Source organism: Cygnus olor, chromosome 1 (genome assembly GCF_009769625.2).
Source record: "Cygnus olor isolate bCygOlo1 chromosome 1, bCygOlo1.pri.v2, whole genome shotgun sequence".
NCBI lineage: Eukaryota > Metazoa > Chordata > Aves > Anseriformes > Anatidae > Cygnus > Cygnus olor.
This window is the reverse complement of record NC_049169.1, coordinates 31,162,786-31,177,288: the sequence shown is the minus strand read 5'-3', so window position 1 is coordinate 31,177,288 and position 14,503 is coordinate 31,162,786. Positions and strand designations below refer to the sequence as shown.

The following is a 14,503-nucleotide window of genomic DNA, read 5'->3' as shown; positions in this document are numbered from 1 at the left end:
GTATAGTTTTATTTAAATACATATAGATCAGATTTTTTACAAGGAATTTGTTTTGTGCTAAATGAAATACCTAATTAAAAATATATGATTCAGAAACAAGCTATATTCGCAATGTAATTTAAATATTTTTGCTATTTTCCATTTGGAAATCATAACATTAACATACAGCACAGTCTGGTGGTGTCTTACTGGAGAATTACACATTGCTTTCTGTAATCCAGTATGTAGATTTTGTCAGTGAAACCCAAATGTAGTGGGGACTGTCAAGTAATTTGCTTGTTTAATTACTTGTTTGTAATAACTGCAGAAGCTTAGTTTTTCTTCTGGTTTAAGCCATTTCCATATGGCAGATGGTGATATCCCTATTCTTCCTCCAACCTCCTATTTTTTTCTTACAATACACAGCCAAGGAAACTCTGCCTCATTGTATTCTTTTGTTTGCATACCAAGACCAGTGTCACCACAGCTCAACAGATGCAGTCTTCTACTCTGTTCTTTAGTAGCTCATCACACAGTATCAGCAAGGGATATTAAATGCATGTTGAAATGCCTGGGCTGAAAATCTACTTTGTTAAAAAAAATCCAGAGCAATAAACTTAAATTATCAAACGGTACTCGTTTACACTTCACATCACCTAAAAGAATGGAATTTTGCAATGTTCTGTGACTAGAAAAAATGTGAAAAAGCACATGATATAGGAACATCACTGATCGTTGTAAAATGATTCTATCTCCTTGTCTGCACTGACTCCATTCCATCTTACATTTTTTAAAGATGCATTTATAAACATAAATGTGGTAAAAAGGATTATTTTTAGAGAGAAGCTGATGATTTTTCATCACCTTTTCATCTAGGCCTTCATCTAGAGAGAAGAAAATAGCATTTACTTATAAAGGACCAGAGAAAAAAGGAAAATCCACCCCCCAAATGTGTGGTCAAAATACAAGGTCAGAATTCAGAGCTGAATACTAAATAGTGAGAAAAAATGCATTTCAAAACTGATGAGAAGACTGACACAAAACTTTCAAAAATAGATTTTAATCCTTAATGCATTTGGAAGCAGCAGAAATTTGTATCATTATAATTCAATTTCTTTTACTTCTTAATAATGCATGCTTCAAAAAATCATTTCCATCAGCTAGCCTATCAATCCTGCATTACCTATGGCAGTATACTTACCGAGGCACCGTTCTTCAACCATCTAATTGTTGGAATAGGCTTGCCTGTAGCTACACAAGGCCAGTAGAGGTCACTGCCTATATCCTTCTCTGTGTCATTGATATGTTCTACCCACTCTGGAGAGGCTGAAGAATAAATAAAACACAAAACCAAAACAAAATATGATGCCTTGTAAATATAGCAGATCTGTACTTAACTAGCATTATGATCTATTAATTCCACTGCTTTTCCCATGATAATTAACAGGCATAATTATAACTTAGCAATGCATCAATATACCAGCACAAGAAAGAATGAAGTGAAGGTGTTTCTCTTTTACCACATAGAGCCAAAATAACTACAGCTCATTTTTTAATGAGCATAAAATATGAAATTGTAATAATGGTTCACAAATGTCCAAGAGATATGTTACCGGTTACAGTGACCTGTGGATTATACAACATGTAAATTATTCAGTAATGTCATATAAATGGTAGTTAAATGACATGAAATTGAGCAAAGACAGTTAGATACTGAAAGGTTTTCTAAGAAATATTCTCTTGGCTCAGAAAATATACTTAATAATATGGAAAACGTCCCATTATTTTTGCTCTTGCTAAGCAAATGAATTAATTTATCAACTTAAAACAAGCAGTAACAATCTTCCTATGCCAATTTTGATTTATCCCAATGAAGTTCAAGTGCTTAACTGAGGATCTTAACTCAGATGATGTTCTTTATTGCCTGTGAAATGAGACAGAATTCTTCTGAAGTGAATTCAGATGTTATACAGAATTTTTTCATGCCACAAATTGTGGTAAGTCTCAGTCAAGGAGTCTGAGTACTTGAGATGTTTCCACTATAGTTGTAAGATAAATTTTTTGGTCCCTCCTTTAACCAAATGCATGAGAGGAGGGGACATAGGAGTAACAAAGAATTGACTGTAGCTAATATGAGACAGAGCTAAGATAGATAGAAAAGACAAAATGCAGAAACAAGAAAGCATAACAAACCTAATGGTCTATTTTTCTTCCTGGCAGTTCTTTCACTTCAATTACTCTAAATCTATTAATTAATTCCCATTATGCATAATTATATCAATACGAACACACATTGCTGTCAAGGTGTACATGCAGCTACCATAACCAGGCAAACTGAGCAGTTGTTCAATTAATACGTGAATGTTACGCTTGACATTCAATCCACGGGCTTTGACTTTGTTTTATTAACTCAAATAGCAGTGGGTCAGGATGATGTAATGAGTCAGCACTGATATCAAGTGTGAAAACACAGATACTTCCAAAATAATTAAAAGCAACATAGATCATGAAGAATAAATTTTTTCTACCTACCTTGCACATAAACTCTTGCTTGATGTTTATCTTTTCCTTTATAGTTTTCAGCCTCACACTCATAAAGTCCTTCATCTTCATACTGAATATTAAAGATCTTAAGAACTGCACCAGACATGCTTATCTCAGCAGTGGCTGGCATAGGTTCAAGGTATTTACTCCATCTGAGTTCAGGAACCGGACTTGAAAAGGTACAGTAAAGTACAAATCAGCATGTTCTAGAAGTGGCTGTTAAATTGCAGACTACGAAAAAGTATTTGATGATGAAACATATATTTTTGTTCCCTGAAATATGAAAGCAAACAGTGCTCTACAATAACTTTAGTACATACTTACTTCCCAAGAGCAAAACACTCCAGTGTCACATTTTGCCCCAGGAGAGCATACGTGTCCTTGAACTTCACCTTGATATCAGCAGGATACACTTTTGCACCTGACATGAAAATAACAGATTCTCAGAAAATGCATTGTAGAAACAAATATATGTATTAAAACTTCCACAGTTCAAGAAAACCCTTTTTAAAATTCCAGACAAAAGTCTTCATTAGAGTGCATAATAGCCTTGCTGTCTATGAAGTCTGATGCAGCACATAGTAAGGCAGAATTGTTTTATTCAGCAACTAATTGTCTCTGGACAGTAATGTCTAACATTTTTTTACAGTACAATACTTCAACAAAAACTCATTTATTAGCATTTGGAGCATGATGATGTCCTGTGTGGGGGCAGACAAAAACCCGAGCCTCTATTTTTCACAGATTCTTTTACTGGATGAAATATTCTGAATTATTGTGAATTTAAACTCAGTATTCTCTTACTAGTGGCACAAAGGAGCTACATACAGCTTAATGAGGGCACAGGTATGTAATGTAATCAAATCTACCTACTGGTGATCTCTGTGGGACTCCTCTTGCAGTTCTAGATGAAGATCTCAGTGTGAGTATTGGCCATGGAAAATTCGGACAAAGTTCACTGATTTGTAATCACCCAAATTCAATCATAGTTCTTTACTGTAATATGGGAAATCTAACAAATATAAGAGGCACTGAAATCCTGATGATCAGTTTATAAGACTAGTGACTGACAGTCTAAAGTGACAAAAGAGAACCCGGTTACCACTTGCAAAATATGCAATTTTCATGAAATGGCAGAGGCTAATCTAGCACCAAAACTGAATAGATAGATTGGATGGTGAGATGGAGGGCCTTTAGGTCACCATTCAATAGCAGATTTTAACAGCCTGAAGGGTTTTCCATTTTCATGGGAGATTTGTTAGAAACAAAAAACAATCCTGAAACTGTTTATTAGCATCTATATATAAAGTTTCTTCTTTCCAGTCATACCCTTTTGAACCATTGCCAAGACCATAAAGTATATTAAAGATTTTGAGATGAGTACAGGGGCTTATCACATAAAAGAGATGGAGAAAACTCTGTTCTCAATTATATGAAAGGAATTTTGTGAATGAATCCAGGGAGATTTCTTGCACAGAGTTCTCATTGTGGACAGCAATGATTTGGACCTCTATATGTGGAAAACCAAAGAACATATGTACAGTAGCCGTTAGGACTTGCCATGTAATTCTTCTCACAGAGCTGAAAATAGTTATGAATGAGGAAAATTAAAATACAAATTGAACACTGCATGTACATAGTATTTACAATAAATACTTACGATCGGTCTGTGGAATAAGTGGAATAAATTTACTGAATACACTCTTTGTTATCGAAGGGCTGGACACAAAACATGAATAATTGCCCTTATCTGATGCTTCTACATTTGCAATGTAGAGATTGCCATTTGTCTGGGACACAAATCGTCGTTTGTCCAAAGTGATGAATACTGGGAACTCATTTAGAAGCCAGCGATAACTGAGGTCATCTGGAGGAAAACATTTTCTAGTTAATATTAAAAAACAATAATATCGGCTAATAAACTGTGGAATGCTCTCTGCATATGAATTACCGCATTCTGATTTCTAGCTAACACATCTTTTATTTGGGAAAGGCAGCTATAGAAGCGTGTTTACTCATACACACGTCTCAGTAGCCAGCTGTCAGCTGTCTACACTGGACACCAGGGTGCTGTTCCCTTGAGTCCAGATCACTGGTCACCTGGTCCCCTTGGGCCCAGCCTTTCCACTGGAGTGGGAGTGGGGTGGAGAGGAGATGTGAAGCTGTCTTGCCCTGACCCAACTGAGAAGCTGCGAAGCTTTTGTCTGCCTTGTCATTTGGACAAAACCTGAGAATATTTTAACTAGAAATATGTCTCAGTTCTTCACCTCCTTACAGTACTTAGACACAGTATGAAAACTGAAATGTTATCCTGTTTGACAAGCAATGCATAGTAACAGAGATGCTAGCAGCCAAGTTCACCCCTCACGATGGAATTGCAAATGCTTGAGGATACAGGCATAATCCCTGTAGAGCTCTTCAGCAGCTAACGCTGAGAGAAAGGCATTTCCAGAGCTTAAATTATCTCATCTATGACTCTCTGAGGGTGCCTACTGCTGTTCCATGATCTTAACAGGAGCCATGAACATTTCTGTTGAGGTGAGTTCATTAGGTGGAATGAAGCTGGGCTTTGTCCAAGGCCAGCAGCAAGTCTGGGATGACACAATGACACAGTGACATGTACTCAGATCTTCTGAGTGGTACACCAAGGCTACCTTCCATTATCCAGATTAGTTTGAGTCATATTATTTGCAATAATAAAAACTGTCTGAAAATTCAACCATGTCCTTTACATATGTGCAAGCATATATTCAAAATAAAAACCTAACCTAAACACTGATTCTCAAGCTGCATAAAAGTTACTGTTTAAGGAAACTTAAAGGAAACTTTTAAAAATAACTATTCTTTTGTCTTTTATTCTTAAGCAACAGGAAATGAATCACTGCTGAGTTACCTGGGTAGTGGTAAGGAGGCTCACAAAGAAGCACTGCTCCAATACCTTCTCGCACTTTAACCTCATAGCGTTCCTCAGGTGGAAAGGGATCCAGATCTAGTTTAAAACAAGGTGGGGGAGGAAAACTGTGTTTTTCACTACCATAATTTTTTTTTAATTATTTTCAGCCTGTAGAGATAAATACAGAAATACAACAATATATGGCAGATAGGTATCTATGGATGTATTATGCCAGTTTTACTCATTTTAACTCTGTCATTAAGTGCAATGAATTTTTTACAGTATTTTAGTCACCATAACCAGAAATTCTAGAAAGAAATGGTGCAGATTGTACCTCTAATAGTAGCCAAGTGAGGTACATTGGAAGAAGGAATCCCAGGAAAAGAAAGTAAAAGGTTTGTAGGTTACCTTTTAATTGGATTTTCAAAAATGAGAGTACTGAGCCATAACTTAATGTGGCTGTCCTCCACGACAATTCCAGCAGCAAAAGACTGGTAACAGTTAGTGCAGAGAAATCTTTTGTGCCAGAACTTTGGGACAGAAGTGGTTCAGATCTCAGGAGAAACCTTAGCTGACACTTTTAAAACCAACTGCAGCATGGGTAAAGGGACTGTTATAAAAGGATAAAGAAACACATCCTTTGTGGAGCTACCCATCATCCCACAGACCATGGGAGAACAGTAATGGTATCTGGAATGATAAGACAAAGAGCTGCCTAACAGCCTTTAACTAGGTCAATAACTGTACTTTGCTTCTTCTTACCATTCTCATTTTCTGTATCCAATCTGAAATTAAACTATAAAGACCTTGAAGAAGACAATGCCTCCTGTGAACCATCAATATGCCACCAACTGCAGTGAAGTTGTAAAAATCCTGATTACTTATATTATAATATTATAGCGTAATATACATAATATAATTATATACATATTATATAATATATTATAATTAAAGCATAATATTAATATGCTTTATCAAATGCATGGAAAAAAACTCAAGGACTGTTACATAAGTATCTACGGAAAGACACCTCTCCCAGCTTCTGAAATGCTAATCTTTCTTCTGCTCAAACTGACCAGAAGATAATATAATCTTCCCAGTGACTGTCTGGATCTTTTCATTAGACAGTACAAGGTAGGCATTGATATGGGCCATTCTAAGGACTTCTGATGATTATTTAATATAATTTTACCCTGTATCTTAGCACAATGTATTCAGTTCTCCACAAGTGGCTCCCAATTCATTTAGAATATTACTCTTTGTTAAAGAAAAAATTAAGTATATCAGACTGACTTAGTAAGAATTAGCAATTTTACCAGACAGGTTTTGTAATCAAAGCCAAAGAAGCTCTTTACATAGACTAGAATACCTATATTCATACAATATCTATAGTAGGTTGAGCATATTCCTATTCCATTTGTCAGCATGGACCTTACTACACAACTACTTCTCTCTTCAAAATATTGACTGTTCTCTTCTGCAGACATCTACTTCCCTTGTTGCAGATCTTTTCATCATCTTGTAAACTTACTACTATTATTCATTTCTATTTTCATTGGGGCAGATTGGTTTTTAAAATGTTGCAGAAATAGGAAAAAATTATAAATGACAATCATTAGAAAGAAATCTGTAGTTAATTTGATACTTCGCATTTGGAGAGCGTGGGGTTTGATGAAAGGAAGACCTTTCACTGCTTTTTAGTTATTTTAGCTATTTTGCAATTTACATTTCAAATCTAGACATTTTGTTTACAATGTTCTTTGACTAACCTTTGAGACTTTAGGACAGTCACCACAAATTTACATATAGCAGATAGGCTAGGCAATTTGTATATGTAAAATATATGTCTGTTAGTACAGAAATAGAATGGTCTATGCCAGGTGCAGGAACGTCATACAATTATCGAGATGTAATTGTATACCTTCTTCCCACTTATGAAATGCTCTGAACTCTGATTGGGTCTTGATGTGTACTTTGCATAAGCATTACTTGGTTATTATTCAATAATTATAATAAGCCTGATTCCATGAACTCTTAATTGGAAGACATTCATTTTTAGTTAGAATGAAAGAATTAGCATAATCATTGCACTCTTAGAAGCATATAGCTAACATCTAAAGAGTATGAAAATTTCTCTTCGTTGTCGTTCTTGAAGCCTCCCTGCTATGAAATTGCTATATTTTACTCTTCTGAAAGTGTTTTTCAGCAAATAGAATGGTATTTCAGCTTGTGATTTTGCTCAGCACACATCAAAAAGCCACTAAATATTCCTGCAGGATAAAATTCCTTCCTTCAGGAGTACATGTGTAACAGTAAAAACAGATTTTATTGGTTAAAAAAACATTGGAGATAAAAAGAATTGTTTCTTTTCTTCCTGGAAGCCAATCCAGATCTACTACAGACAGTGTTCCCAGATGGGTTAATTGACATAAAGCTTATGAGAGTGTGACTTTTGCTCCATAATTTCAGCAAATTTGACAGTAAGACAAAAATAAAAGGTCTTGCTCATTTACAGACGGGTGAGATTTTCTTGAACTCTTCTAAATGTTTGTTTCTATTTTTCAGTCAGTTTGCACAAGCAAAAGAACAAAAAATCTACTAAAGATTATTTTTCATATTAGCTATAGAAGCTCTATATTTAATTCTTTTGAAACTATCATAGCGATTATTAAAGTAAATGATCATAAAAAGAAGAAAGGAAGAAACACAACAGTGTAAAGAAGAATTACAGTACCATTTTTAAACTAGTATTTATCAGTTTACAGGTATCTTTTCTTTTTTTTTTTTTTTTTTTCCTATTCTTTCCCTCTTTGCCCGGTTATCATTTGAATATTTAAATATTGGATATTAGGATTCTGTTCAGTATAATTGTCCAGTACACTAACTACCAGTGTTCACCTCATGCAATTTGTGAGCTGCTAGTCATAAAAACATGCCCTGGACTGTTTTGATTCTACTCATTTTACCTATTATATGTATTTGTTTGCTTTTCAGTAGCTGCAGCTATTGTCATAGCTCTTATCCTACTGGTTGTTCAGGACTGGCACCACTGATGCCTGCTTTGTAGAACACCATGTATCTCTACCACTGAATACAGCAAAAAATAGCCTGTAAAGTGATTTTTTATGTTATCCCCATTAGAGAGAAATAACAACCTGGTGTTCTATTCACAGTAGAATATACTCCAGCTAAAATACAGACTAAGACTAGATCAACTATTTACAGCCCCTGAGCTTCCTTGAGATATGAAGTCCCACAGTATTACAATGAGTGGCAGAAACAGAACTTTTCACTTCATCTCTGATCACAGTAAGAAGTGAAACACCGTAAGGAGCGAAACTGTTCTGCTGATGGAGACCGCTGAAAGACAAGGGGCACTAAGCACTTAATGTCAGAATTAAAGGGCACACAGAGCTTTATGAATGGTCACCAGATGAGTGGGTTCCTTTTCTGTTTTCTTATGAAAAAAATATTTCCAGGAAAAAAAAGCACTTTAAGGAAAAATAATAATAATAAAAAATCCCACTGTCTTCTGTCAGTAAAATTTTCCATTAATCTTCACACAGTGCTTCAGTTCTTTACAATGCATCCATTAGATGACAGTGTATGTCTGCACATATGGAGGCATTCACAACAATTGTTCATGATCATCTGAAGTTGACAGAAATGTCCCCCAGCATGGTCTTCACCCAGCCCAGCAGTCAGGGAGCACACTTTACTACCGAGTGCCATACCCTCCTTTCTGCAGGCACCCCACTTGTACTTTCACTGCAGCAGTGCCTGATCACTTCGTGCCACTACTAGTGTCGCTCTTTAGTGACAATTTCCCCTTTGGTTCTACCACAATTTAAAAAGAGTCTGGGCATTATTATCTCAAGGTCTGGTTCTGTGAGTCAGTTCAACTAGTAATTTAATAATAATTCACTGAGAAGGTTGGAATGCCAGCTGAATGCTAAACAACATAAAATGTTGATAAAACTTATTCTGTGTTGTTCTCTGCAGACTAAGACACTTAAGACTTCTTTACAGAGTAATACAGCTACAGAACATGCAAGCAGAAAACACTGAAGTGTAAAACATTGGGTATTTTGAGGTAACTGTAACATTTCTATGTTTTGATGTAAACATTGGCTTACATCCAAAACTCAGAGTTGCTTCACTGCTTCTGACAGTTCCAAAGATATTCGATACTACACAGACATATTTTCCAGCATCCCTTGATTTCTCTGGATTATTGATAACAAGTCTGCCTCCCACCATACTGTAGCGATCCTTCGTTAAATCGATATCCCAGTTGTTGAGTTTCCACCTATGAAAAAAGAAAAGCCAGACGTAAGATTTTGCACCCAAAAACAAACCTAGTAAGCAAAATGATTTGAAAAATAATTCCTAAATTGTGATAAACTATACAGGAAGTTATTAATACACTACTATGTATGCTTTCAGTTTTTCCTCAGCAGGAGCCACAGATTTGGTGAACTTTATAGGAGTTTTAAATATAACAGTCTCAGTCTGCTTCAGCCCTCTCAGAGATGGGACATACATTAAAACTTGATCCATGTAGATCAGACACTTGAGCTGCCTACTGATGAGCTAGCTAGTGATCAAGCACTGGGACTGTAAACATATTGTCAAATAGCTACTTAAGGCCAAACTGGCTAAGGATATACTTCCTCTGCACCTTTGAAGGTGAGATTTTCAGGACTTTTTTGCACAATTGCTATAGGGGATGAAAATGTTTCATAAAGCCTAAACTGCTAGTGAAGTAAGCACAATAATAGTGTCACACCTGATTTAAGAGCTGCTTCTGTATTCAGAAAATTGCTAGATGCTCCCATTTTAATCACTGTAAAATTCTGCAGTGGGTCTCCTGAGTTGCTGTAACTTTCCCTTCAGACTACAAGAGAAACTCGGTCGATGAAGTCTGGCCCTTAACAACTTCTATTGATTTCAAGAAAATTACAGTACAATGAGTGTGAACCGGTATGCAAGAACTTGTATCCATTACAGTTTCCACAAGGGGGGGCCCACAATCTTCTTTGAAAGGAATTACACATTTACTGAGCACAAACATGAAAAGCTGCAACATTCATGATCACAAAAGTCTTGCAGTGTGGATTGCTTTTTGTACCAAGCTAAGCATAGGCACTGCTTTTTGAAAAAGAGAGTGCATACACTATGTGTTCCTTCCTTATTGAAAAGTTGTACCAAAATATACAGAATACTCTTTTGGAAGCTGAAGGAAACCACCAAATTAATTAATTAAATAAATAATTAAATGGCAGGCTTTTCAAGATGCAATAAATAGTATTTAGCTTTGATACAATTTTAGGGGTATCACTCTTCAATCCTGTGAGATATTCTACACATCTGTATTACAAATAATAAAACCCCTGTGCAGAAATACCTAGGAATAACTGTCAGGAGTACAGCTTATGCTGCAATGAAAGAGCATAAATCACATTAGGATTTGAACTTTAGCAAGGGGAAAGGGCCATCAAATACTGAAAGAAGAGTGGACGAAAGCTTAAGAAAAAATGTAAATTAAAAAAACGTCTAAAAGAAGACTAAGAAGATAAATGGTCAGAAACAACAGAAGTGTCAAGAAGGACTTATATACCTCCAAACCAGGATATTTTGGCTGAAAAGCTATTGGAGGGCTAAGAAATGAAGACAATGCATTAAGGCAGACTGAAATAATGGCATCATGAAAAAAAGAAAGTAGCCTTGTCTTGCATTGCAATTATTTTCACAACAGCTATCAGCAATAATTGTCACATCCACTTAGATACGTGGAGGCTGAGGGGAGGCCTCATGTCAGCCTGCAGCTCCCGCACGAGGGAAGCGGAGGGGCAGGCGCTGAGCTCTGCTCTCTGGGGACAGCGATAGGACCTGAGGGAACGGCATGGAGCTGGGATAGGGGAGGGTCAGGCTGGGTGTTAGGGAAAGGTTCTGCACCCAGAGGGTGGTCGGGCACTGGGACAGGATGCCCAGGGCAGTGGTCATGCCACCGAGCCTGCAAAAGTTCAAGAAGTGTTTGGACAATGCTCTCAGACACGTGGTCTGATTTTTGGGTGGTCCTGTGTGGAGCCAGGAGTTGGACTCAATGATCTTTACTGGGCCCTTCCAACTCAGGACATTCTTTGATTCTATGATCCTAGATAGAAGAGTTCTGGAGATGCAAGACAATTCTTCCAGAGTGACTTTATTCATTTAGATTTCACAGAACTGATAACAGATAAAGAAGAACCCCAAAATTTATGTAGAGCTTATAATCACTATCCATATGCTATGTGTACATAGCTTTTTGCAGACAGAGAGTGGGAGTCTGGATGGACTGGAAGTGATGGGTATGTCTATTTGAAAGGTTCTGAATTTAATCGTATGTGATCTCTCCACACTGCTACATGGCTTCCAGTCCTCTCCAAGCATGGGGACAGCAAAGAAGTGCAACAGCAAAATACCATGTAGAAAAGCTTGTAGAGATTGTAAAGATACTAAAGCCAGAGATCAGACTCAAAAAGGGTATTCTAGCTGCCCCTCAAATCCTTCAGTCACAGGTGATTCTGTATAAGTAGACAAACTATAAACATATATTACCAAAAAAAAAAAAAAAAAAAAAAAAAAAAAAAGAATGTAGACTAGCTAAGCTGTTTTGGTAGAAGAATCCCAAAGTTTTGACCATGATTGTGTAACAGATTTGAAAGAATGGCCAGCACACTCAACTGATTTTTTCTGTCTTAGAAACATGAATGAATTTCAGGAAGACAAATAAGTTCAGGACCAAACATAGGATAATTTAAGGAAAAGTATCTTTTTTGCTGACAGGAAATTGTGCCTGACCTTAGTTTGATGACAACAGTTATCTGCCCATGACTAGGTTGTGAATTAGTCAGGATAATGACAACCTTAAGTACATTTCTCTATACATACAAATAGAGCAGATAATTGAGTTTATTGGCCTGAGATCTCACAATGAAGCAGAACTGCTCTGTTAATTACGACATAATTATCATGAAAGAGGTCATATGTGTGAATTTTATACATTCATGACAGTCTCTTTACAACATGGTGGACAAAGAAGCAACATAAGATGTAAAATATTCAGGTTCAACACCAGTCCTTCTTTCAGAGTAAAATAGGATCAAAAAGCTATTCTGATTCAAGAAGAACAAGGACTTGAACTCTAGTCATTCCTAACGTAAGATAGAAAGATTGCCTCTTAAGTGCTGTTTAAAGGTTGCTTTTTTATGTTTTGCCTCTGGATCCGTATTCCTTTCAAAAGCTGAAAACATTTAACACAACAGGACTGTAATATTTTCAAGACTGTCTAGACATTTTCGCAAATTTAATCCAGGTTGATTCTTACTGAAAAAAATAGCAAGTCTACCATTTTTTTCCTGTTAGGACAATCAATCATCTAATACAAAAAACTTAAACACTCACGGAGTAAAGAACACAATAAGACCTGACAACTGAAATACAAGAGATTACCTGTAAGTAGGAAAAGGAATTGCTCGAGCCCTGCAGTTCATTGAAACTTGTCCATCTGAAGATTCTTCTGGATATATGGTATCAATGGGTTGCTCCTCAAAAACAGGTCCATAACCTTTGTTTCCTTCCTCTGAAAAATAGGTAGTTTGAAAATTAATCACTTATTTATTAGTAGTCAAACTGAAGAGGAATTTACAACACAACTACTGCATTCAAAATGCAAAGGCTAAATAGTGAGCACCACAAAATCAAGTTTTATATGCATCAGGAAAACCAGAACAGTGTGGATAATAGTAGTGCTGACCTTCCTTCACTGACTTCTTCTTCAATACTGTCCTCTGAGAACAAATGTAAATTAAACCATGTTCCTGTGAAACTACCTTCCCTTTCTTCTGTGCTGGCGTCATCATTATTTTTCATAGTTTATGCCAGACTTGACGTATATAATTACGAATTGAAGATATACCCTTTAGAAATGCAAGTCAGACCAGCTTATTTCACAGAGGCCAATAAATTCTCATCAAACAGGTTCAGATGCAAAACAGCAATCTAAACATCAAATGTCCCTCATCTTGCAACCTAATCAGCTCCAATTGCTTCATATATTTGGAAAGAACACATACAAAGTATGTAAATACATACAAAGAAAAACTAACGTTGGAGATCACAGCTGAGAACTGCATTGTTTCCAGAATGGAATTCTGTCCTTCTTTTCAAGCTCAGGTATGTATGTTAACTCTTTTCCCTCCAAAATAAAATAAAAATCCCATGCCAAAAATAATTTAAGTTTGTAAAATTAAGCAGTTAAAGGTGAGTGAATGTCAAACAGATTTGGCAACAAACTACTGTGTTTTTTTAATCTTTATCCTCCATTTGATGATGCTGTTGTAAAGATTGCAGGCTCTGCCTCCTCCTGCTGTATTCCCTTCTCCTTTATCTCCTCCCAGTGTATAAGGCTGCTGCTCTTTGGGGTCTGTAAAAGCAAGAGCAGAGGTGGGAAAACTCTGGGAAAATTCTGCTCAGCAAATCCAGGATGTAACTTTTTTTTTTTTTTTTCCTGTGAAAACAGCAAATATGCATTCTTGGTATAGAATGGCACTGGGAGAAGATGGTGCATGCTCAGTATAGATATAAGTTTTAGACAATATAGCAGTCATTCTCACAGGTCTCTGCTGAGACTAAACTAATTTACAATTTGGACACTTGCAAGTCAAACTCATGGGAAAAGCATTGTAGTACGTGTCTGCTTCCAGGCTCACTTTTCACTCCAGTTTAGAGCCCTGTTCCAAATCCTGGAAATGCCAGATACCTTCTGGGAGATGACAGCAAACATCTTGTAAGATAAAAGAAACAAACATCGTTTTCCTAAAATGATCTGTAGAGATAGTTGAATCTTTTTAGCCTAAGATTTTCCCAAATCAATGGTTAAGGATGGAAAAATCCTAACATTTTGCAATAGTATCTGTGCTGCCTACAAAAAAAGCAGTATGTCTTGTAATGTTACATTTTACAAATCTCCACAGATGAACACATGAACTGACAATTTAGCAGATGAAAGTCCTTAAATCAAAGTATGATACTATACTTATCCCC

At 36.3% G+C, this 14,503-nt stretch overlaps 1 protein-coding gene across 6 annotated transcripts in view; it reads right to left on the bottom strand.

The window, feature by feature from the left end:
- Window positions 1–14,503, bottom strand: part of CNTN1 (contactin 1) — a 250,764-nt gene that overhangs the window by 66,796 nt on the left and 169,465 nt on the right. For all 6 annotated transcript variants that reach the window (XM_040551249.1, XM_040551253.1, XM_040551250.1 and 3 more), the window contains 7 exons: window positions 12,911–13,040; window positions 9,553–9,725; window positions 5,417–5,512; window positions 4,184–4,390; window positions 2,848–2,944; window positions 2,512–2,693; window positions 1,181–1,305 (listed from right to left, as the gene is read on the bottom strand). In XM_040551249.1, coding sequence (XP_040407183.1) covers window positions 1,181–1,305; window positions 2,512–2,693; window positions 2,848–2,944; window positions 4,184–4,390; window positions 5,417–5,512; window positions 9,553–9,725; window positions 12,911–13,040 — 1,010 coding nt within the window. The remainder of the gene's footprint in view (window positions 1–1,180; window positions 1,306–2,511; window positions 2,694–2,847; window positions 2,945–4,183; window positions 4,391–5,416; window positions 5,513–9,552; window positions 9,726–12,910; window positions 13,041–14,503) is intronic.